The sequence below is a fragment of the Perognathus longimembris genome, chromosome 14 (assembly GCF_023159225.1).
Source record: "Perognathus longimembris pacificus isolate PPM17 chromosome 14, ASM2315922v1, whole genome shotgun sequence".
NCBI lineage: Eukaryota > Metazoa > Chordata > Mammalia > Rodentia > Heteromyidae > Perognathus > Perognathus longimembris.
This window is the reverse complement of record NC_063174.1, coordinates 61,937,759-61,960,555: the sequence shown is the minus strand read 5'-3', so window position 1 is coordinate 61,960,555 and position 22,797 is coordinate 61,937,759. Positions and strand designations below refer to the sequence as shown.

At 65.4% G+C, this 22,797-nt stretch overlaps 2 protein-coding genes across 2 annotated transcripts in view; both read left to right on the top strand.

The window, feature by feature from the left end:
- Ahnak2 (AHNAK nucleoprotein 2) overlaps window positions 1-22,797 on the top strand; it is a 211,084-nt gene that overhangs the window by 137,630 nt on the left and 50,657 nt on the right.
- LOC125363585 (probable G-protein coupled receptor 132) lies at window positions 16,440-20,179 on the top strand. The gene is made up of 2 exons (XM_048362866.1): window positions 16,440-16,658; window positions 18,600-20,179. The coding sequence occupies exons 1-2, from the start codon at window positions 16,601-16,603 to the stop codon at window positions 20,177-20,179; spliced, it is 1,638 nt and encodes a 545-aa protein (XP_048218823.1). The 5' UTR covers window positions 16,440-16,600.

Here is a 22,797-nt window from a genome sequence, read left to right as displayed (position 1 = left end):
TGCGCATTCTCCCATCTGGAGACCAGCGAGCCGCCTCCTCTCCTGGGCACGGAGACGCTGGCGATCAAGCACTGACAGGAAGGGTGACCCGCGGAGGGCGCCGACAGCGGGGTCCCCTGCCAGGCGAGGTGGGCCGTCCTGACAGGCCCGGGACCTGCTCCGCGCACCCCCCACAGACCCCTCTGGACCATCCCCCGACGCTGGGTTTTCAGGCCTGCCCTCTCCTCTCCAGACCCAGAGGGCGGCTGCTCCATCTAGGGTTGGGGTGCTGAGGGGGTGGCGAGGGGTATTGCGGGTGGGCCAGGAGTGGGGGGCGGCGTGGGCCCGGGGAGCAGGGCTGGCGTGGCCCACAGCCTCCCCTGTGGCCTGGCAGGCAGGTCCTGGGCGGGGCGGCTCCCTGGAATTGGCCTGATCAAAGGGCGGAAAGCCGGCCTACACCCTCGCCCACGAAGACAGGAATCTGTGGCCTCGGGGGACAGACCCTGGGCCACATTCCAGTGCCCCGGTCCCCAGGAGGCGGGCGGGGGGGGGGCACCGCCGACGTGCCAAAACAGACACTGGGAACATGGGAACCTACGCGCCGCCCACGCCCAGCCGGGCTGCCGGAGCTGCAGGCCGCCGTCTCCGCCCGGCCCCAGGCCGCGGCCTTTGCCCTTCCTGACCCCCACCCCTGGCCCCCCGCACCGGGCCCCAAGGGCATCTGCACCGTCAGGGTGGCACCTGGGCCTCAGGGGCTCGAGTAGCAGGTGGGGCCTTGGCTTAGGGCAGCGGGTCACCTGGGGCCCCCCGTGGGGCCCGCCCAGGCCGGAGGAAGAGGGGTTCGGGTCTGCGTCCCTCAGGGGCACGGGGTCCCGCACGCTCAGGGGCCTTCGCACCGGCACACCGCGGCCCCGCAGCAAGCGGCACGGCGGCCCGCGGTCCTCCGGGTTGAAGCGCCCGGGGCGCCCTGGAGAGCCCCACCCCCGAGCGAAGCCGGGCCCCCTGCCCCCGGAGACGGCAGGCCTGAGCCAGGGCACCCTCGCCCCTCAGCCCCCATTCTACAGGTGAGGAGCCAAGGCCCAGAGAGGTCGGTGACTTTCCAAAGTGACACCGCCAGCCGGACTTAACACAGAAGACTCGGAGGGCTCGGAAACGGCCGGGCCGCCCAGCCGCCCTCTCCCGGGAGCCAGGGCAGGCGGCATGGCCCTCCCGTCCGGGAGGGGAGCTCGCAGCCCCACCGGGGTGAGTCCCGGGCCCCGGCTCCTCCCTGCCCCCCCCCGCGCCTGCGCTGAGCACCCCGACTCAGCCCTTGGAAGTGGGCTCCCCCTGGCGGCCCCGGGGCCCTGGGAGGACCTGGGCTGGCTGGGGCTGCGGCACGGCCAGGCAGCGGGGCCGGGAGCCCTCGCCTCCTCCGCGGGGGGCGGGCTCAGAAAGGCCGCTAGGAGTGAGGGGCGTCGCTCCCCGGAGGATGGAGGCCCACGGCCGGGTGCCAGCGGAGAGCGGTGGCCCACGCGGCTGCTGGGGGCGGGGGGAGAGGGAGAGCACGGCCCACGGCCCACACCACGCGGCTGCTGGGGGGGGAGGGAGAGCACGGCCCACGGCCCACGCCACGCGGCTGCTGGGGGGGGAGGGAGAGCACAGCCCACGGCTGCTGCCGGGGGGGGGGGGGGCGGGGGAGAGGGAGAGGTGTCCTGGCCACTCCACCCAGGGGGCCGCACTGATGGGGACTGGGGGAGGGGACTGGAGGTGGGGGATTGGAGGTGAGGGGAGGGACTGATGGAGGGGGATTGGAGGTGGGGTAGGAGGACCGGTGGAGGGGGTGGAGGTGGGGGAGGACACTGGAGGTGCCTGGCTGGCATCCATCCCCGAGAACCCTTTGGGATCTCTCCAGACACCTGGGGCAGAGTGTTGATGCTGTTGCTGCTGTCCCTCCCAGGACTGGGGGGGGGGGGGGGTGGTGTGGCCGGAGTTCTGGTCCCCGGCTGGGCTCCAGGGTCTCAGTTGAGCATCCTCAGCCACCTCCACCCACAGCAGCTCCCCCTGCATGGCCCAGCTGGTGGCTGGAGAGGGGGCTGTCAGGAATGAAGGGCAGGGGGTGGTGTGGAAGGGTCTGGGAGGGAGGTCAGAGGTCCAGATCACGCTGCTGGTGCCCCCCCAGGGACTTCTTGCTGTGCCATACATACCATGGTGGGCGACCGGGAGAGGCAGAGCTGGGGATGGGGGAGGAAGGGACCCAGCCTTCCGTGAAGAACGCCCTTTCCAGAGCCGCACCGACAGGTTCCCGAGGGCAGAGCCCTGGCGGCCTAGTTGCCCCACGCTGTTACGTCCTTCCTTCCAGGGCTGCTGTTTTAGAGGCTGGGCGTCCGCAACAGGCAGGTGGGAGCTTGAGGCCCGGCTCAAGCGGTGGAGCACCTGCCTAGCCAGCGTGAAGCCCTGGGTTCGAACGCTAGTTCTGACAAAAATAGGAAATGTGTAAATCATAGCAGATGACCGGACAGATGGGCGGGTGGGTAGATGGTCGGTCATTGGATGCCGGGGTGCACGCGTGGGCGGCTGGGGGGGAGATGGACGCACGGACCGAAGGGTACGGGCGGGGATAGAGGGCTGGGAGAAGACGAGAGGGACCGGAGGACAGGCACCGCAAGCGCACGCGTGTGGAGATGAGTGGCGGTAATAGTCTCACGGTAATCTTGCTGTGGTTAGATGATCTTGGAGATTTTTGTGACCAAAATCTGTAGCTCTCAAAGCCACACGATTGAGTAACTCCCGAACGACAGAGGAGATCCCGATAGAAACGTAAAACGCCGGACGCTGGCGGACACCTGCGCGTGCCTGTAAGGCCAGCTACTCGAGGCGGAGATCGGAGGGTCACGGTTCAAAGCCAGCCTTGCGCAGGAAAGTTTATGAGCCTCTTACTTTCGGTGAACTACCCACAGGGCCGGAAGTGGACGGCACCACCACAGACCTGAAGCCGGAACGACGGCACAGGCGCTGTGCGCGCAGGCGAGTCTGTGAGGCTCTTATCCCAGAACACCAGAAGGGGCGCCGGGGCTCAAGGCGGCGGAGGGCCAGCCTTGAGTGAAAGAGCTCAGGGACGGCGCCCAGGCCCTACATTCAAGCCCCACGCTGACAAGAAAAGAGAAAGGAGCTTCATGGCCCTGGTGGCCTCTTTCTGGTCTTGCTGGCATGAGGGACCCCGCCTTGGACTGGGGGACCCCTGCAGGGCAGGGGTGGGGCGCGGAGGGTCTGTGCCCCTGGTCTAGTCACTAGAGGCGGGGCTGGTCTCCTAGCTCCTGGAGCTGGGGCAGGGGATCTCTGAGACCTGTCTGAGAAGCCGGGCTGTTTCTGGGAGGGAGTGTGTTCGGCCTTTGCATCGGTGGGTGTTTCCCAAGCGAGCTGCTCTTGTCCCCCCATCTCCTCCCATGTCCCCATTCCCACAGAGAGGGGTCTGGGGAGACGCCCCCCCCAGCACCAGGCCAGGTGGAGGTCTGGGGAGACGCCCCCCCCCCATGGTGCCAGGGCAGGCGGAGGTCTGGGGAGACGCCCCCCCCTATGGTGCCAGGGCAGGCGGAGGTCTGGGGAGACGCCCCCCCCCATGGTGCCAGGGCAGGCGGAGGTCTGGGGAGACGCCCCCCCCCATGGTGCCAGGGCAGGCGGAGGTCTGGGGAGACGCCCCCCCCATGGTGCCAGGGCAGGCGGAGGTCTGGGGAGACGCCCCCCAAGGCAGGCGGAGGTCTGGGGAGACGCCCCCCCCCTCACAGCACCAGGGCAGGCGGAGGTCTGGGGAGACGCCCCCCCCTCACAGCACCAGGGCAGGCGGAGGTCTGGGGAGACGCCCCCCCCCCCAGCACCAGGGCAGGCGGAGGTCTGGGGAGACGCCCCCCCCCACAGCACCAGGGCAGGCGGAGGTCTGGGGAGACGCCCCCCCCACAGCACCAGGGCAGGCGGAGGTCTGGGGAGACGCCCCCCCCACAGCACCAGGGCAGGCGGAGGTCTGGGGAGACGCCCCCCCCCTCACAGCACCAGGGCAGGCGGAGGTCTGGGGAGACGCCCCCCCCCCCACAGCACCAGGGCAGGCGGAGGTCTGGGGAGACGCCCCCCCCCCACAGCACCAGGGCAGGTGGAGGTCTGGGGAGACGCCCCCCCCCCCCACAGCACCAGGGCAGGCGGAGGTCTGGGGAGACGCCCCCCCCCCCAGCACCAGGGCAGGCGGAGGTCTGGGGAGACGCCCCCCCCCCCACAGCACCAGGGCAGGTGGAGGTCTGGGGAGACGCCCCCCCCCCCACAGCACCAGGGCAGGCGGAGGTCTGGGGAGACGCCCCCCCCCCCCCACAGCACCAGGGCAGGCAGAGGTCTGGGGAGACGCCCCCCCCCCACAGCACCAGGGCAGGCGGAGGTCTGGGGAGACGCCCCCCCCCACAGCACCAGGGCAGGCGGAGGTCTGGGGAGACGCCCCCCCCCACAGCACCAGGGCAGGCGGAGGTCTGGGGAGACGCCCCCCCCCACAGCACCAGGGCAGGCGGAGGTCTGGGGAGACGCCCCCCCCCCACAGCACCAGGGCAGGCGGAGGTCTGGGGAGACGCCCCCCCCCCCCCAGCACCAGGGCAGGCGGAGGTCTGGGGAGACGCCCCCCCCCACAGCACCAGGGCAGGCGGAGGTCTGGGGAGACGCCCCCCCCCACAGCACCAGGGCAGGCGGAGGTCTGGGGAGACGCCCCCCCCCACAGCACCAGGGCAGGCGGAGGTCTGGGGAGACGCCCCCCCAAGGCAGGCGGAGGTCTGGGGAGACGCCCCCAAGGCGGGCAGCCCCAGCCCACGCCGTACACGCCGCACACGTTCTTCCCCACCAGTCACCTCTGCTTTGGACTCGAGTGGCAGAGGCCGGGAGGCCACGCAGGCCCTGGGCAGCCCCTCTGCGGTGTCCCGGAGGCCCAGGCCCCCTTGCTGCCCTGGTCCAAGCTGCTGGCCTAGGGCGTCACTGGGGTGGGGACCAGAGGCCTTCCCGGCAGACATGATTCCAAAGCGGTCCGTGCTAAACCCTGCCCCGGCCAAGCCCAGCTGCGGGCTCTGTGTCCAGACCTGGGAATGCTCGGGAGGGGTTTGGAATGGGGTGGGTGGCAGCATCGTGGTCTCCGCCGCTGTCCCCAGAGATGCTGGATGCCCTGGGCAAGGTCTCCCAGCCGGGCTGAGCTCCCACGTGCCGGTGAGTGGGGAGTGGACCCCCGGTAGGGGCTCGTGAGGGGCGGGGGGCTGGCTGCGCACAGGGCCCATGGGGAAGAATCAACGGCAGAGGCCTTCCACACAGGCGGCTGGCGTTCTAGACCAGAGCGCGCGGACACACGGGACAGGTGGACATGCAGAACACACGGTCACACAGGACACGTGGACACGCAGAACACACGGTCACACAGGACACGTGGACACGCAGAACACACGGTCACACAGGACACGTGGACACGCAGAACACACGGATACAGAACACACAGTCACACAGGACACACGGTCACACAGGACACGTGGACACGCAGAACACACGGTCACACAGGACACGTGGACATGCAGAACACACGGTCACACAGGACATGTGGACACGCAGAACACACGGATACAGAACACACGGTCACACAGGACACACGGTCACACAGGACACGTGGACACGCAGAACACACGGTCACACAGGACACGTGGACACGCAGAACACACGGTCACACAGGACACGTGGACACGCAGAACACACGGTCACACAGGACACGTGGACACGCAGAACACACGGATACAGAACACACGGATACAGAACACACGGTCACACAGGACACACGGTCACACAGGACACGTGGACACGCAGAACACACGGTCACACAGGACACGTGGACATGCAGAACACACGGTCACACAGGACATGTGGACACGCAGAACACACGGTCACACAGGACATGTGGACACGCAGAACACACGGTTACACAGGACACGTGGACACGCAGAACACACGGTCACACAGGACACACGGTCACACAGGACACGTGGACACGCAGAACACACGGTCACACAGGACATGTGGACACGCAGAACACACGGTCACACAGGACACGTGGACACGCTGAACACACGGATACAGAACACACGGTCACACAGGACACACGGTCACACAGGACACGTGGACACGCAGAACACACGGTCACACAGGACACGTGGACACGCAGAACACACGGATACAGAACACACGGATACAGAACACACGGTCACACAGGACACCACGGTCACACAGGACACGTGGACACGCAGAACACACGGTCACACAGGACATGTGGACACGCAGAACACACGGATACAGAACACACGGTCACACAGGACACACGGTCACACAGGACACGTGGACACGCAGAACACACGGTCACACAGGACACACGGTCACGCAGACACATTGACATGCACAACACACAGATACAGAACACACGATCATGCAGAGCACATCAACGTGCAGAACACGTGGACACACAGAACACGTGGACATGCAGAACACACGGACACAGCACATGGGCACGGTGCAGGGACACACAGAGCACGCGGTCACGCAGAGCACGCAGACACACAGGGCTCTGCTGGGCTGCGCGTGTGCGTGTCCTGCTGGGGCGCGGCACGGGGAGCTAACTGGGGGCAGAACCGACTTAGGCTTCTGCATTTGGGTGCAGGCTCAGGCCGCCCCGGGGAGGGCCCTGGAGCACACAGCCCCGTCCCTGTTCCCGTCCTGGGTCTGGATTTGCCCCCAGCCCCATCCCTGGGCTCTTCCTATCACAGGGCACTCTTAGAACAAAAACAGCCGCATCCTGGAAGCTGCGAGGGCGGACACCGGGCCGGGGGCCTTCCTGGGAGCTGCGGAGCCCGATGGGGGCAAGGGGGGGGCCGGGGGTGTGGCCGGAGCCCAGGGCTGCAGGCCAAAGCCACTGCCAGCCTCACCCGCCCTCGGGGCGCAGCGTGTGCCTGGCTTCCACGGCTGCGCCACAGATACCCCATGACACCGGCTGCTCCAGATACTTCCCGGGCTAGCAGGGGCACCCCAGTTTCCTCCAGCCAAAGAGGCAGCTGACTGGGTCACCGCCCCCATGAAGAGGAGCAGGACCGAGGCCCCGCGGTAGTGCCCAGCTCTGGGCGGCCGGTGCGGTGGGGGGCTCCCCTCTCCATGCTCCCCCAGCGCCCCTGCACTGGGACATCAGCTCGGGGAAGCCCTGCGGCTCCTGGAAGCCCGGCCCGGCCAGGGCTGAGGAGGCAGGAGCCACTCGGTCCCCTTTCCCCCTGGAAACCTGGAACCCAGACACGAGCAGCCGCCTGACCCGAGGGGACGTTTCTAACGGCCCGGGGAGGTTCCAGGGTGGCCCCGAGGAAGAAAACCCCCGCGGGCTTAGCAGCCGCCAGGGTTTCTGGGTTAGGGCAGCCTGCCCTGGGCCTGGCTGAACCGTTGGAGCTTTGCTGAAACCACAACTAACAACTCACGAGTCAGACTTGGGGTGCGTCCCGGTCAAAGGACTTTCGGTATCGGCTGGCGGTGAGCATTTCCAGAGTGGGCTCGTTGAAACGGGCTCCTCAAAAGCCCCACTTTCCTCCCCAGCCCCGTCCGGTCTAGGGCTTCTGCCTCCAAGCCCCCCTAGGGGTCCCTGGGAAACGCGTGTCCCCCCTCGGGGGGGGGACAGCCCCCCACTCGCCGGCTCGCTATGGCCCAGAGGTGAGGAGAGGAATAAAGCCACGCCAGGAAGAAAGGAAGCGCCAGAAGAGACCGGAAAGACTTTTCCCGGGGATGTCGCCATCTTGGCCGGCAGGGTCGGGAGTCTCACGACCACGCAGGCGTACCCCGCGGCAGCCCCCCTTGGAAATGGATGGACAGACATCACCAAGATGGCAGGCCTGAGGGCACAAGCCAGTTATGGCACAGAGGTGGAGAGACTGCCTAGCCATCGGGAGGAATGAGGGACGGACGGAGGCACGCGGAGGGCAAAGGAGCCACGACACGGCTCTGTCCACGGCAGTCCACCGTCCACGCAGGGATGACAGACGAGGGACATGCGGTCCGGCTGCGTGTGTGTGCGCGCGAGGCGGTCCTAAACAGGGAAGGAGGTTTGGACACAGACCTCAACATGGGCGAGCCAGTCAGGAAAGGAAACACGAGGTCCCAACTAGACGGCTGGGTGGAGACCAAGGAGGATGGTGGCGGCCGTGGCCGGGCCCTGCCGGAGAAAAGGGGAAGCGGTCCGGGGGAGGCAGGGCGGGGTCACGCACGCCATGGACGTGCCTGGGGCCAGGGACCGAGGGTCGCTTAGCAATGAAGACCCGGCCTGCCGGCTTTGGGATGGGCATCATTCACCGTCATGAGCCCCAGAGAGACATACAAGGACCCAGTGTTTTGCAGCCACCGGAGGAGCCCCTGCCCCAGGGGGCCAGGGGCCCAAGGAATGGGTGAGCCACAAGCTGGGGGAGGGGCAGGGCCTCGCACGCCCCCCCCCCACGGGGTGGGAAGAGATGGCTGCCTCTGAGGGTACCAGGGGGAGGGCAAGACCGCGCCCCACTGCGCTCTCCGAGGAGGGCTCGCGGGTCACGGCCCGTGACGGACTGGCCACCGGGCCCGTGGCCGGGCACAGCCCCGAGGAAGAGGTTTCTAGAAAGCAGAGCGGAGCCCTGCCTCAGACTGGCCACCTGCCAGAAGCCCCATGAGCTGACTGAGCTGCCCCCAGGGGCCTGTGCAGATGGCTGCTCAGGGGGCACCTGCCAGGGAGGGTGCAGGGGCTTCCGGCCGTGGACACCCACCCCACGCCACGGCCCACCTGCCCTGCCGTGACACAGGACTGCCTTGGAGATACGCATGACCCCCCCCAGCCTAGCCTGGTACCCATGATACCCATGACCCCCCTCCCGGCCTAGCCTGGTACCCACGATGCCCATGACCCCCCCTCCCGGCCTAGCCTGGTACCCACGATACCCATGACCCCCCTCCCGGCCTAGCCTGGTACCCACGATGCCCATGACCCCCCCTCCCGGCCTAGCCTGGTACCCACGATACCCATGACCCCCCTCCCGGCCTAGCCTGGTACCCACGATGCCCATGACCCCCCCTCCCGGCCTAGCCTGGTACCCACGATACCCATGACCCCCCCTCCCGGCCTAGCCTGGTACCCACGATACCCACAACCCCCCCCTCCTGGCCTAGCCTGGTACCCACGATACCCATGACCCCCCCTCCCGGCCTAGCCTGGTACCCACGATACCCACAAACCCCCCTCCCGGCCTAGCCTGGTACCCACGATACCCATGACCCCCCCTCCCGGCCTAGCCTGGTACCCACGATACCCACAACCCCCCCCTCCTGGCCTAGCCTGGTACCCATGATGCCCCTGACCCCCCCTCCCGGCCTAGCCTGGTACCCACGATGCCCATGACCCCCCCCCAGCCTAGCCTGGTACCCACGATGCCCATGACCCCCCCAGCCTAGCCTGGTACCCACGATGCCCATGACCCCCCCCAGCCTAGCCTGGTACCCACGATGCCCATGACCCCCCTCCTGGCCTAGCCTGGTACCCATGATGCCCCTGACCCCCCCTCCCGGCCTAGCCTGGTACCCACGATGCCCATGACCCCCCCCCCCAGCCTAGCCTGGTACCCACGATGCCCATGACCCCCCCCTCCCGGCCTAGCCTGGTACCCACGATACCCATGACCCCCCTCCCGGCCTAGCCTGGTACCCACGATGCCCATGACCCCCCCTCCCGGCCTAGCCTGGTACCCACGATACCCATGACCCCCCTCCCGGCCTAGCCTGGTACCCACGATGCCCATGACCCCCCCTCCCGGCCTAGCCTGGTACCCACGATGCCCATGACCCCCCCTCCCGGCCTAGCCTGGTACCCACGATACCCACAACCCCCCCCTCCTGGCCTAGCCTGGTACCCACGATACCCATGACCCCCCCTCCCGGCCTAGCCTGGTACCCACGATACCCACAACCCCCCCCTCCCGGCCTAGCCTGGTACCCACGATACCCATGACCCCCCCTCCCGGCCTAGCCTGGTACCCACGATACCCACAACCCCCCCCCCTCCTGGCCTAGCCTGGTACCCATGATGCCCCTGACCCCCCCCTCCCGGCCTAGCCTGGTACCCACGATGCCCATGACCCCCCCCCAGCCTAGCCTGGTACCCACGATGCCCATGACCCCCCCCAGCCTAGCCTGGTACCCACGATGCCCATGACCCCCCCCAGCCTAGCCTGGTACCCACGATGCCCATGACCCCCCTCCTGGCCTAACCTGGTACCCATGATGCCCCTGACCCCCCCTCCCGGCCTAGCCTGGTACCCACGATGCCCATGACCCCCCCCCAGCCTAGCCTGGTACCCACGATGCCCATGACCCCCCCCAGCCTAGCCTGGTACCCACGATGCCCATGACCCCCCCTCCCGGCCTAGCCTGGTACCCACGATGCCCATGACCCCCCTCCCGGCCTAGCCTGGCGCTTGCTACTGGAAGACACAGGATGGGGCCATATGCCCCCTGGGGTGCAAGGGAAGGGCCACAAAGCAAAGCAACCCCAGAGCCACTGCTCCAGAGACCCTGGTCTACGTGTCCGAGCGAAGATGCCTGTGTTCAGGGCTCCGCAGGCCATGGGCTGCCTCAGAACCCACCAGGCCAGGTGGCCCTTAGTGAGGGAGTCCAGTGACTCCCACCGCCCCCCCTTCCAGTCTTTCCTGGAAACTGCTGGCAGAGCCACTGGGTGGGGAGGGCTGGTTCTGGGAGGAAGAGAGCCGAGCAGAAGGAAGGAAGGAAGGGTTGAACCTCTTGCAGGGCCCCGAGGGAGGGCAGGGCGTCGGAGGGGCCCCGGCAGCTCGGAGGAGCTCAGTGCTGTTTGGGTCCCTCCTCCTGGGTGTCCCGCCCTGTCTGCCGGGCCGCGTGGGAGCAGGCGGGAGGTCTGCTCCGCCGGGGGGTGCCGGGCCCCCGGCGCTGCTCCCGAGGCGCTGCTGGTCACGGAGTGGACCCGGGCTGCGCCCTGGCGGCCCTGTCCTCCACAAGCAGAGGGTGGGCCCGGCGTCGGGAAAGCGACAGAGCGATGGGGCGCCCGTCACCGCGAGGTGACGCCACCGCGTAGGGGAGTTTCGGGGTGAGCCAGCGAGGACCTGCGGTTTCCTGAGCGCTCTCTGGGCCGGCCCGGTGCATTTGGCCGTGAGGATCCGGGTCCGCAGGCAAGTCACCGAGCTCCGAGGGTGGGCGAGGCCGGAGCCCGGCCCACTCCACCCGCCGTGGGAGGGGACAAAGGTGGCTGGCTGGTGCTCGTGCCATCCCCGAGAGAGCCGGGGGCACGGTGCCCACCGCGGAGGGCAAGGGGCGTGGAGCACGGGCAGTCCCACTCCTCCGGCTCCCTCTGGCTCCCCCTCACCCCTGCTCTCCGGCTCCGGCGGCTCTGGGGGGCTCTGGGGGGGCTGCATTTCCTCTCAGCCTCTCCTGCACCGCTCAAGCGGCGTGGTTGGTGGGCCGAGGAGCCCCTGCCCGCTAGAGCTGCCCAGGCGGCGTGGCGGGACTTGAGGGGGGCAGGCCGCTCAGCCTCGGCAAGACCCTGTGGCTCGGGGCGAAAGGCCTCTTAGGCCTGGGGTCCCCGGTACCTGGTAGGGAGGCTCCGGAGGTCCTGCTGGGTTCCTGGGCAGCCCGGGTGGCGCCTCAAGGTGTCCAGGCTGAGGAGGACTGGACTGGGGGGGGGTCGGCTGTTGCTCCTGGTGTCTCTCTGTCTAGGGTACTCTGTGGTAGGGGAGTGCCAGGCTGGATGGGAGGAAGATGACACGTGTGAATGGCTGGCACGCAGACCCAGCCCACAGCGACCAAGTAGAAGCGTCCCCGTGGAGTCCGGGCCCCCTAGACCCTGCGGGGCATGGCACAGGAGGACTGACCGTGAAGGACGTGGGGAGGGCGCCCTGGGCGAGGACCGAGCGTGTTCAGAGTGCAGAGGTCACCGGCGTGACTCACTTTCCCTGTAAACCACCCAGCTTCTGGTAAAGACCGGCGACCTTTCGGCAAGCCTCAGGTTTCCACCTTATTACTTGAAAGGCCATTTGCTTGCCACTCGATGTGGGCCATCGTTTGCCTTTAGGGAGCTAGGCAGGGGAACCCCGGGCAGGCTTTGAAATGACTGAACCCCAAGCGAGCGGCCTCAGGCCAGCTGCGCTGGCACAGGGGCAGGCAAGCGTTCCTCTTCTCACGCTCCTCGAATGAGTCTGCAGATAGCGCGGCGTGCACGTTTGATGCTGGCCCTGGGGCTGGGACTCGGGGCCTCCTGCCTGCCTCTCTTGCTCCCGGCCGGGGCTCTCCTGTCGGGGCTTGGTCCTCGACCCCGGCCTTCTGCTGGCTCACGGGGATGAGGTGTCTCGGGTCTCTCCGCCGAGGCCGGCCGGAAGCCGCGTTCTCGGTTCTCGGCCTCCTGCGTGGCTAGGGTGGAAGGTGGAAGCTAAGAGGTCCGACCCGTACGTAGCTTTCAAACCCACCAAACTGGGAAGGGCGGAAGAGCTGCGGGGAAGGCGGGGTGGCCGGCGCCACGGGGCGGGGGGCGGGTGGCGGGCGGCGGGGGGCACCGGCGGCCCGGCGACTCCTGCCAGAAGCCCGGGCTGGCGTGAGCGAGCTCCCGAGGACGTTGGGGGGGGGGCGCGGGGCGGGGGCGTGGCGGAGACGCGGGGAGATCCGGGCAGCACCCCGAGGGAGAGCGCAGGGACGGAGGCCGGCCCTCCGCGCTCGCCGGTCGATCTGAACGTACGACCCACAGTGGACTTGCTCCAGACGACCGGACGGTCCGGCGAGCCGCGGGGCCGAGCGGAGCGTGGGGGGCGGCCTCCCCCGCAGCCCTTCCCCCGCAGCCCTGCGGCCCTGTGCCCCTCGGGGGTGGGGCAGGCGCCCCCGGGGAGGCGGGTCTGCCTGCGGAGCGCAGTGCCGCGCAGCGCAGCGGTCACAGGGGGTGGGCCGAGGGCGGCGGGCCGGCAGGCCCCCCGCATGAAAGGAGACGTTGCGAGGACGGCGGCGGGTGGGGCGCAGGAAGGAAAGTGTGGTTGGAAGGCGAGCTGCACCGTCGTGGCAGCTGGGTGGGGGCTGGGACGGGAGGGGAAGTGGCGGCGTGCCGTGCTGGGCAGGGGCAGGGGCAGGGGCAGGGGCAGGGGCCGGGGCAGGCAGGGGGGGCGGCTGCGTGACCCCGGCCCTGGGCCTGGGCCTTGGGGTGACGTCATCGCGTGACACCAGGGCTTTCGGGTCCGGTCTGCCTCACCGCGTCCACCGACGAGAGCTCAGCCTGCCGAGCGACCTTGAGGTCAGGCTCCACGGTCCCGCGGGCGCAATGGGCTGTGGACACTGCCGTCCTGCGGGCCTCAGGGCATCGGGGCATTGTAGGCATCAGAGACAATATGGGGCTTTATGGACCTCGGAGGCCTGGGGGACGTGGTGGGCCTGGGGGACGTGGAGGGCCTGGTGGACGTGGAGGCCTTGTGGACATGGTGGGTCTGGTGGACGTGGTGCGTCTGGTGGACGTGGTGGGTCTGGTGGACGTGGAGGCCTTGTGGACGTGGGGCCTTGTGGACGTGGTGGGTCTGGTGGACGTGGTGGGTCTGGGGGACGTGGAGGCCTTGTGGACGTGGAGGTCTTGTGGATGTGGAGGTCTGGTGGACGTGGAGGCCTTGTGGACATGGTGGGCCTGGTGGACGTGGTGGGCCTGGTGGACGTGGTGGGTCTGGTGGACGTGGTGGGTCTGGTGGACGTGGTGGGTCTGGTGGACGTGGTGGGTCTGGGGGACGTGGTGGTCTGGTGGACGTGGAGGCCTTGTGGACGTGGTGGGTCTGGTGGACGTGGTGGGTCTGGTGGACGTGGAGGCCTTGTGGACATGGTGGGCCTGGTGGACGTGGTGGGTCTGGTGGACGTGGTGGGCCTGGGGGACGTGGTGGTCTGGTGGACGTGGTGGGCCTGGTGGACGTGGTGCGTCTGGTGGACGTGGTGGGTCTGGTGGACGTGGAGGCCTTGTGGACGTGGGGGCCTTGTGGACGTGGTGGGTCTGGTGGACGTGGTGGGTCTGGGGGACGTGGTGGTCTGGTGGACGTGGAGGCCTTGTGGACGTGGTGGGTCTGGTGGACGTGGTGGGTCTGGTGGACGTGGAGGCCTTGTGGACGTGGAGGTCTTGTGGACGTGGAGGTCTGGTGGACGTGGAGGCCTTGTGGACATGGTGGGCCTGGTGGACGTGGTGGGCCTGGTGGACGTGGTGGGTCTGGTGGACGTGGTGGGTCTGGTGGACGTGGAGGCCTTGTGGACGTGGGGGCCTTGTGGACGTGGTGGGTCTGGGGGACGTGGTGGGTCTGGTGGACGTGGTGGGCCTGGGGGACATGGTGGGCCTGGTGGACGTGCTGGAGGAACCCCTCTGCACTACGAGCTACCTGTGGTCTCCACCTGGTGGAGGGCAGTAGCCAGTGGTGGGTGTGGGGAGGTCGAGTCACAGCGTCTGAGGATGGGTTTAACCTCATGCCTTCCCCTAGACTTGGGGAAGAAGGCAGAGAGACAGGACCACTGCTACTTCCGCTCCATCTGCTGGGCTCTGGGCAGGGGGCACAGGTCTGGTCACAAACACGTCACAGCTTGGTGGGTATACGTGTGTGTGTCCACCCACGCGTGCGTGTGTGCGTGTGTCCACCCACGTGTGTATGTCTGTGTGTGTCCACCCACGCGTGCATGTGTGTCCACCCACGCGTGCATGTGTGTGTGTCCACCCACGCGTGCGTGTGTGTGTGCGTGTGCTCTCTCTCACTTGGCTTTTTCACTGGAGGCTGGTGTCCTATCACTTGAGCCACAGCTCTACTTCTAGCTTTTCACTGGTTAGTTGGAGATAAGAGTCTAACACACTTTTCTGCCTGGGCTGGCTCCCCGCTTGGACCTCAGCTAGCAGCGTCCTGAGCATCTGGGATTACAGGCATGAGTGAGCCACTGGTACCGACACATCTTGGATCGTTTTCACAGAAAAAAAAAATCCCTAGACGAGAACTGAGTAGGTTAAAGGTCAAACACATTGAAGAATTTTGCAAATGCTTTGAAGTTGCCTCTGTCAGTACAGTGGCTTGCTCTCCATTGCGTGGAGACAAGCCCAGTTCTTTACTTCCGCCACTCTAAGAGGCAGGAAACGAAACGTTCACGTGTGGATGCTGGAACCATCTTCATTGCTTCTGCGAACGTCTGCTGGCTTTGCTCTCCCTCTCCCAGTTTGTTAAGGTAGAATCCGTAAATGAAAACCACGATCCATTTACAGCATACAGGAAATGCATCGACGCTCATTAACCCTGACAGCTGCCTTTTGCTGATTTGTGGAGTTCTTTTCTTTCTTCGCCATCTGACGCAAAGTAACATCTTTATGCACTTTTTGCTCTCTAAATACTTCATGATGGGAAACTTCAAACTATACCAAAAGAGTGTTCGGTACAGTAAACACCCCGTAGCCATGACCACTCCGGGAGCTACTGTCCTGACCTGAGGGCCCTTAGAGCTGCAATGGGGAGTCCTCCATCTACTGAGGAGGGGCTGCTGTGTCCCACAGGGCGAGCTCACTCTGACAGGCATGCCCCCAGTACTCCTGAATCGTTTTATTGAGTTGGTGTGGTTCAGTGTTACTTTTTTTTTTTTTTTTTTTTTTTTTGGCCAGTCCTGGGCCTTGGACTCAGGGCCTGAGCACTGTCCCTGGCTTCTTCCCGCTCAAGGCTAGCACTCTGCCACTTGAGCCACAGCGCCGCTTCTGGCCGTTTTCTGTATATGTGGTGCTGGGGAATCGAACCTAGGGCCTCGTGTATCCGGGGCAGGCACTCTTGCCACTAGGCTATATCCCCAGCCCCTCAGTGTTACTTTTTTAAGTTGTAATTTTTATTATCTTTGAGCAGCGGTGCAAAGAAGCCGCCACTCCGCACAGGCAGTTTATGAATACGATGCATCTTGGTTCGCATCACCTCTTTCCTCGAGCCCCTCCCCCCCCAACCCAACCCTTTCCCTCCCTTGGCTTAACTTCAAGGCAGACATTGACTTTATGACTGTGTTCTCTCCCCTCCCTCTTGTCATTCACCTATCCCCCCTCCCCCTGACCCCAGCCTCCACCTTTCATATTCTTTGCCCGGTGTTCATTTTGTTGGACTGTGAGTTCACTTTTCTAAGGAATTACACCATCTGAGTTCTCCCTTGACTCTATCATATGTAAGTTAATCATTGGTGCACACTTGGCTACCTTACTTAAGTGTTTACTTACACATTTATGAGTTAATTCTAGCTTCCACATCTGAGAGAAAACATGTGTCCTTTGTCCCTTGGAGCCTGACTCATTTCACTTACCATCTCCCCCCCCCCCCAGGTCCTTCCATTTCTTTGCAAATGAGGCTATAGCATTCTTTGTGTGGATGAGTAAAATTCCACCATGTATATAGGCGGCATTGTGTAGATCCACTCGTTCGTTAAGGGGCGTCTGACTGATTCCAGACCTTGGCTATGGTGATCAACCTGGTCGTGTGTTCCTTCTTAAAGCAACTTCAACCCCCTCTTCCTCCAGGTCATTTTAAAGTGCCAGCATACGCGTCCCCACGGGACTGACAAAACGCATGACATGTCCTATGAAACCTTTTTGAAAGCCACTCTGAGGCCAGAGCCTGCAAATGTCACAGGTGAGAGACCCCCTTTGACTTTAAACATTTAAGAGGGGTCACAAGAATTTCCCTTTGTCTCATCATTCAAACAGGAACAGGCAGGTCTCCCCAGTGAGGCCTGACGCGGAGATGGTAAAAGGAGAGGTGTCCTACCCAGACCCTGGGACGTGGAAAGCCGGGGCCAGAAGGAAGGCCCCCAGCGCTGTTGCTCGAGCGTCCACCGTAAGCGACCAGGACTGGGCTTCCGGCTGCCACGCTCCCTTGGGAGCCCCGTGGGCACCTCAGGAGCTACAATAGGGAGCCGGTCCCTCTCCTGCCTCAGTGCCACCCTCCCCTTCTGAGGCTCCTCCCTTGGGTCACCTTCCCCAAGGTGGCCCGCTAGGGGGAGGGGGAGGGATGGGAGGAGGGGTGGGCATGCTCACCCCCAGGTGGTGCTCATCCCCTATTTCTGGATGACCAAAATCCAGAATGGATCCAAGCAGCTGGGACCAAGTCACCGGTTCTGGGCAGCCCTGCGGCCCTGGCTCCCGTCCCGGGCAGCCGGCGGCCACACCCCAGCGGGGACCGGGAGCCGGCCTGCGTGGGGCCGGGACACCCTGCTCCAGGTGTGTTTCCCTCATGCCTGAGCTCTCACCTCTAGCAACTTCTTGGCTGTTGGAGTGAGGTGGGAGCTGAACGCTGTATCCTGAGTGGCTGAGCCTTCTTTCTGACCTGTGTTCAAAGAGAAGGCCAAGAAAACATCACTCCAGGAGTCTGCTTTACTGTCTCCTCCTGGAGGCCCCGAGGGCAGACCCTTCCTGCCCATCCAGGCCTTAGAGGCCCTGTGGTCTTTGGATGTGGTCCTTTGGTCTTCTACTAAATACTCCAGCTTCCTTCACTACCTCACTTGAATCGTTTCTCTCTCCCTCTCACACGTTCAACCATCCTTGTGAGATACACTAGACCCACTTGGTAATCCAGGCTGAGCCTCCCTCACTACAGGTAGCTGATCAATGGTCCCGATTCTGTCAGCAGCCTTTGTTTCCTCTCAGCCAGATCACCTCGCTCGGGTGATCGATATCTTCCAGGGCAGGTCATTATTCTTCCCATCATCATGATTATAACGGTGAGAGGGCCAGTTCACCAGGATAACAGCGACATTCTAATTCCTGTGCACCAGTTACCAAAAGCATCAGATACACAAAGCAAATGTGAAGAAAACAACAAGACATGGCCAAACCCACCATCACAACAGGCACTGTAAATCAACTCAGCAACGGATAGCTCAGGCAGGCAAAGAAGGAATAAGAGTATACATTAGGATGAGGTAGGGCCTGTGGTGGGGAGTGGAGGCAGGGAAGGAGGGAGAGGTAGGAGCATGGAAGACGCTAGAAGGGGGTAGCAGTGATCCCTCACTCTAGACGCTGTGGAGAATATGTGCTTAGTTAGGCACTTGTGTTAAAAACACAAGCAACGCTCTTGGCACCTGACCTGAACGAGTCACAAGGTCTCCCAGGGTGTGCACCCTGCGTTCTTGTTCACGAAGCCAGTGTGTTGGACACGCAGGAGCTAAGGGTCGCTTTGCAAACTTATCTAGAATCTTCCTTCAGCACCGGGCTCTGTGCTTGCTGGACTTGGTGCACGCTCCACTGCTCAAGCCATGCCGCGAGCACTTTTTGCTCTGGTTAGTTTTGAGGTGGGGTCTTGATCGTCCTACAGGTGCCGGGCCCCTCTGTTGAAGTGGAGTCTTGAGCACTACTACACCTGGCTGGCCTGGGACTGTGGTTCTCCAATCTCTACTTCCTGAAGTAGCTAGGATTCAGGCTAGGGCTATAGGCAGGGGCCGGGGAGCCTGGCCCAGCGGGAGACTTTTGAACAGTTGGTGTACGTATTCTGGCGTCGCTTTGCCTTCCTCACGACCACCGGCCTCTCCCAGGGATTGCAAGGTCTCTGACCTTCACCTCCATCTCTGTCCCACAGGGAATTCCACCGCAGCGAGCAGCCCTGCCTCTCCAGGGCCCCGGGACGTCTCCACGGAGATCTGTAACGTGTCCTTTGAGGACACCAGGATGGTCCTGGTGGTGGCCTACAGCACGGTGTGTGCCCTGGGCCTGCCGGCCAACGGCCTGACCGCCTGGCTGGCGTGGCTGCAGGTGCTGCGGGGCAACGTGCTGTCCGTCTACCTGCTGGGCCTGGCCCTCTGCGAGCTGCTCTACGTCAGCACGCTGCCGCTCTGGGCCGTCTACATCCACAACCGGCACCGCTGGACCCTGGGCCCCCGTGCCTGCCAGGCGACCGCCTACATCTTCTTCTGCAACATCTACATCAGCATCCTCCTGCTGTGCTGCATCTCCTGCGACCGCTTCACCGCCGTGGTGTACGCCCTGGAGAGCCGCGGCCTCCGCCGGCAGAGGACCGCCGCCTCCATCGCGGGCTCCATCTTCCTCCTCGTCGGGCTCGTCCACTACCCGGTGTTTGACATGGAGCCCGGGAGGGAGTCCTGCTTCGAGCCCCTGCAGATGAGCGGGAGGATCGCAGCCTACCACTACGCACGGTTCACCGTCGGGTTTGCCCTCCCTCTCGCCGTCCTCGCCTTCACCAACCACCGCATCCTCAGGAGCATCCGGGTGAGCGAGGGTCTGACTGCCGCCCAGAAAGCCCGCGTGCGGCGTCTGGCCGTCGCCGTGGTGGCCATCTTCCTCGTCTGCTTCTCCCCCTACCACGTGGTGCTCCTCGTCAGAGCTGCCGCCTTCTCCTCCCACGGGGGGGACCCCGCCGCCCTGTGCGCCCTCGAGGGCGGCCTGTACGGCGTCACGGTGCTGTTCCTCTGCCTGTGCACCGTCAACAGCGTGGCTGACCCCATCCTCTACGTCCTGGCCACAGAACACTCTAGGCAAGAAGTGTCCAGAGTCTACCGGAGGTGGAAAGAGGGGGCTGCGAGGACGAGTGCCCCCGGGCTCCCACAGTCCCGGGCCTCAGAGGCGCCCAGCTCACCCACCACACTAACAAACAATTTGTGCCCCCTCGTCCCGCCCGCCCATCGCGGTCCCAGCCAGCCACCCGGGACTCACCGTGGCCCCCAGGGAGGCTGGCGGGGGACAGTGCCGCAGGGGACAGTGGCAGGCACGGAGGCTGGGGCAGAGAGCCCGCCGGGCAGCGTCCCGGCTGCGATGCCACTCGGACACACGGGTGACCGCGCCTTCCTAAAGCCACCGTCCCCGAGCCTCCGTCCGCTGGGGCCGCGCGCCAGGCTCCCCCGCGGGGCGGGTGACGGCTCACCCCGGCACCCAGGGGCCCGGATGCTCCCGGGTGAGAACCCGAGGGAAGCCCCGCCCCGCACGGAGGTCGCTGCCACACCCTCCGGCTTGGGGTGGGGTGGGCTATCAGAGGGAGGGGATCTGGAAGAGAGGGAGAGAGACGCCGAGGAAAGAAGGCAGCAAGAGGTGCCTTCCTGGGGCGGCGCAGTGCCCGGCCTCACCTCAGGCCAAGCCAGGGCTTCTGAACAGGAGAAGCCCGAGCTCTGCCTGCGGAGCAGTGGAGAGGCCCAAGTCCCGGCCTGAGGAGCGGAGAGGCCTGAGGAGAGCCGAGAGGGCTGAGGAGAGCAGAGAGGGCTGAGGGGAGCAGAGAGGGCTGAGGGGAGCAGAGAGGGCTGAGGGGAGTAGAGAGGGCTGAGGGGAGCAGAGAGGGCTGAGGGGAGTAGAGAGGGCTGAGGGGAGTAGAGAGGGCTGAGGGGAGCAGAGAGGGCTGAGGGGAGCAGAGAGGGCTGAGGGGAGCAGAGAGGGCTGAGGGGAGCAGAGAGGGCCACGGAGAGCAGAGAGGGCTGAGGGGAGCAGAGAGGGCTGAGGGGAGCAGAGAGGGCTGAGGAGAGCCGAGAGGGCTGAGGAGAGCAGAGAGGGCTGAGGGGAGCAGAGAGGGCTGAGGGGAGCAGAGAGGGCTGAGGGGAGCAGAGAGGGCCACGGAGAGCAGAGAGGGCTGAGGGGAGCAGAGAGGGCTGAGGGGAGCAGAGAGGGCTGAGGAGAGCCGAGAGGGCTGAGGAGAGCAGAGAGGGCTGAGGGGAGCAGAGAGGGCCACGGAGAGCAGAGAGGGCTGAGGGGAGCAGAGAGGCCCGCGGAGAGCAGAGAGGGCCGAGGAGAGCAGAGAGGGCTGAGGAGAGCAGAGAGGGCCGAGGAGAGCAGAGAGGGCCGAGGAGAGCAGAGAGGGCTGAGGAGAGCAGAGAGGGCTGAGGAGAGCAGAGAGGCCCGAGGAGAGCAGAGAGGGCCGAGGAGAGCAGAGAGGGCTGAGGAGAGCAGAGAGGCCCGCAGAGAGCAGAGAGGGCTGAGGAGAGCAGAGAGGGCCGAGGGGAGCAGAGAGGGCTGAGGGGAGCAGAGAGGGCTGAGGAGAGCAGAGAGGGCTGAGGAGAGCAGAGAGGGCTGAGGGGAGCAGAGAGGGCTGAGGAGAGCAGAGAGGGCTGAGGGGAGCAGAGAGGGCTGAGGAGAGCAGAGAGGCCCGCAGAGAGCAGAGAGGGCTGAGGAGAGCAGAGAGGGCCGAGGGGAGCAGAGAGGGCTGAGGGGAGCAGAGAGGGCTGAGGAGAGCAGAGAGGGCTGAGGAGAGGAAGAAAGGAAGAACTCACCCCCTTGGAGGCTGCAGCTGCCCCTAGTTCCGGGGTAGCCCAGGACAAGGCCGTTGCAGACAGACTAATAAAACTCCATCGTCCCCTTTAACCGTGCCTCTGTGGATTTTCCTGCTCCTAGGTCATTACACCTGGTAGCCCAGAGACAGCAGGCGGCCCGCAGGCGAGAGAGAGAGAGAGAGAGAGAGAGAGAGAGAGAGAGAGAGAGAGAGAGGGAGCATGCAGCCAGCAGGGAGCTCTTGGCCTGGGCTCATCCCGGCTGGCTCCCTGGGCCATTAGCCCATGGCAGGCAGGCAGAGCGGAGTGATGACTTTATTTCCTGTGCGTCTCTAAATGCCTCACCCCAACGATTGCCATGCTCCTGGGGCGCCCTGTGCTCTGCCCAAGAGGTGATGTGAGCCACACCAGGCACCAGCCATCGGGGCTGGGACACTGTGCACAGCCCAGGCGCTGCGAGGGGCAGGAGCCCTTGCTGCCGGGAGCCGGGGGGGGGGGCTTGCAGGGCAGGAGCCCTTGCTGCTGGGAGCCGGGGGGGGGGGGCTTGCAGGGCAGGAGCCCTTGCTGCCGGGACCCCGGAGGGGGGGCTTGCAGGACGAGCCCTTGACCCCCTTGACCCCGAGGGAGGCCCGGCCACACTGGTGTCTTCCTTCCCCCAGCGAGGCCAAGGACTGCTGCCTCGGCGGGCCCTGTGGGGCCGGCTCGCCCCTGCCTGAGGCCCTGGCCGCAGACGCCTCACACAGGACGCGGGTGCGAGTCCAAGGCGGGGATGCTGAGCCGACCAGGCGCCGCTCATCCTCCCGCGCAGGGCCAGGGGCTGGAGGCGGCCTTTGTGTGTGTGAGGCTGCTGTCAGCCCCACTGGGAGACGGGGATGGGGAGAGACACTTTCAACAGAAGTGCAAAAGCACGTGTTGGTCTCAACTTCCCCTCCAAAAGGGACAGAGCAATTTTCCCTGAGCAGGTGAGCAGTTTTCTCTGCGTGTGTGCATGCGTGTGTGCGTGTGCATGTCTCTTACAGGAAGTTAGGCCATCTCCTCTGTGTGTGTGTGTGTGTGTGTGCATGTATGCGTGTATGCGTGTGTGTGCGTGTGTGTGTGTGTGTGTGTGTCCATCTTTCAGGAAGTTAGGCCCGTGGGGGTGGGGTGGGCTCTTGGTTGCCTGAGAGCTGTGAAGGATGAGGCCAGGCAGAGGCCAGGGCCACGCCTGTTCTCCAAATTCAGGGAGGGAGACAGGGTGGAGAGGCCTGGCCCCTGGACCACGCCCACCCCCCTGGGGCGCCTGGGGCGGGCCAGTCCCCTCCTCAGAAGCCCTGCCCCCAGGCCAGCGGCCCTGGAGCCCACACCCTGGCCACCCTCTGGGGAAGGGGTCTCACCGGGCTCCCGGGCGTGGGCCATGTGCTCCGGCCCGGACAGCCTCCGTGGGACGCTCTTGTGACCAGGCCCAGGCCGGCTCCAGGTTGGGCGAGGGGGCGCCCAGGAAGGAAACCGGGTGCGGCCCCTGAGGCAGGGCGCTGCGAAGGGCCTAGCTTCACCCGGCAGGGGCCTTCGGGCAGCGGGTGGCTGCAGGCCTAC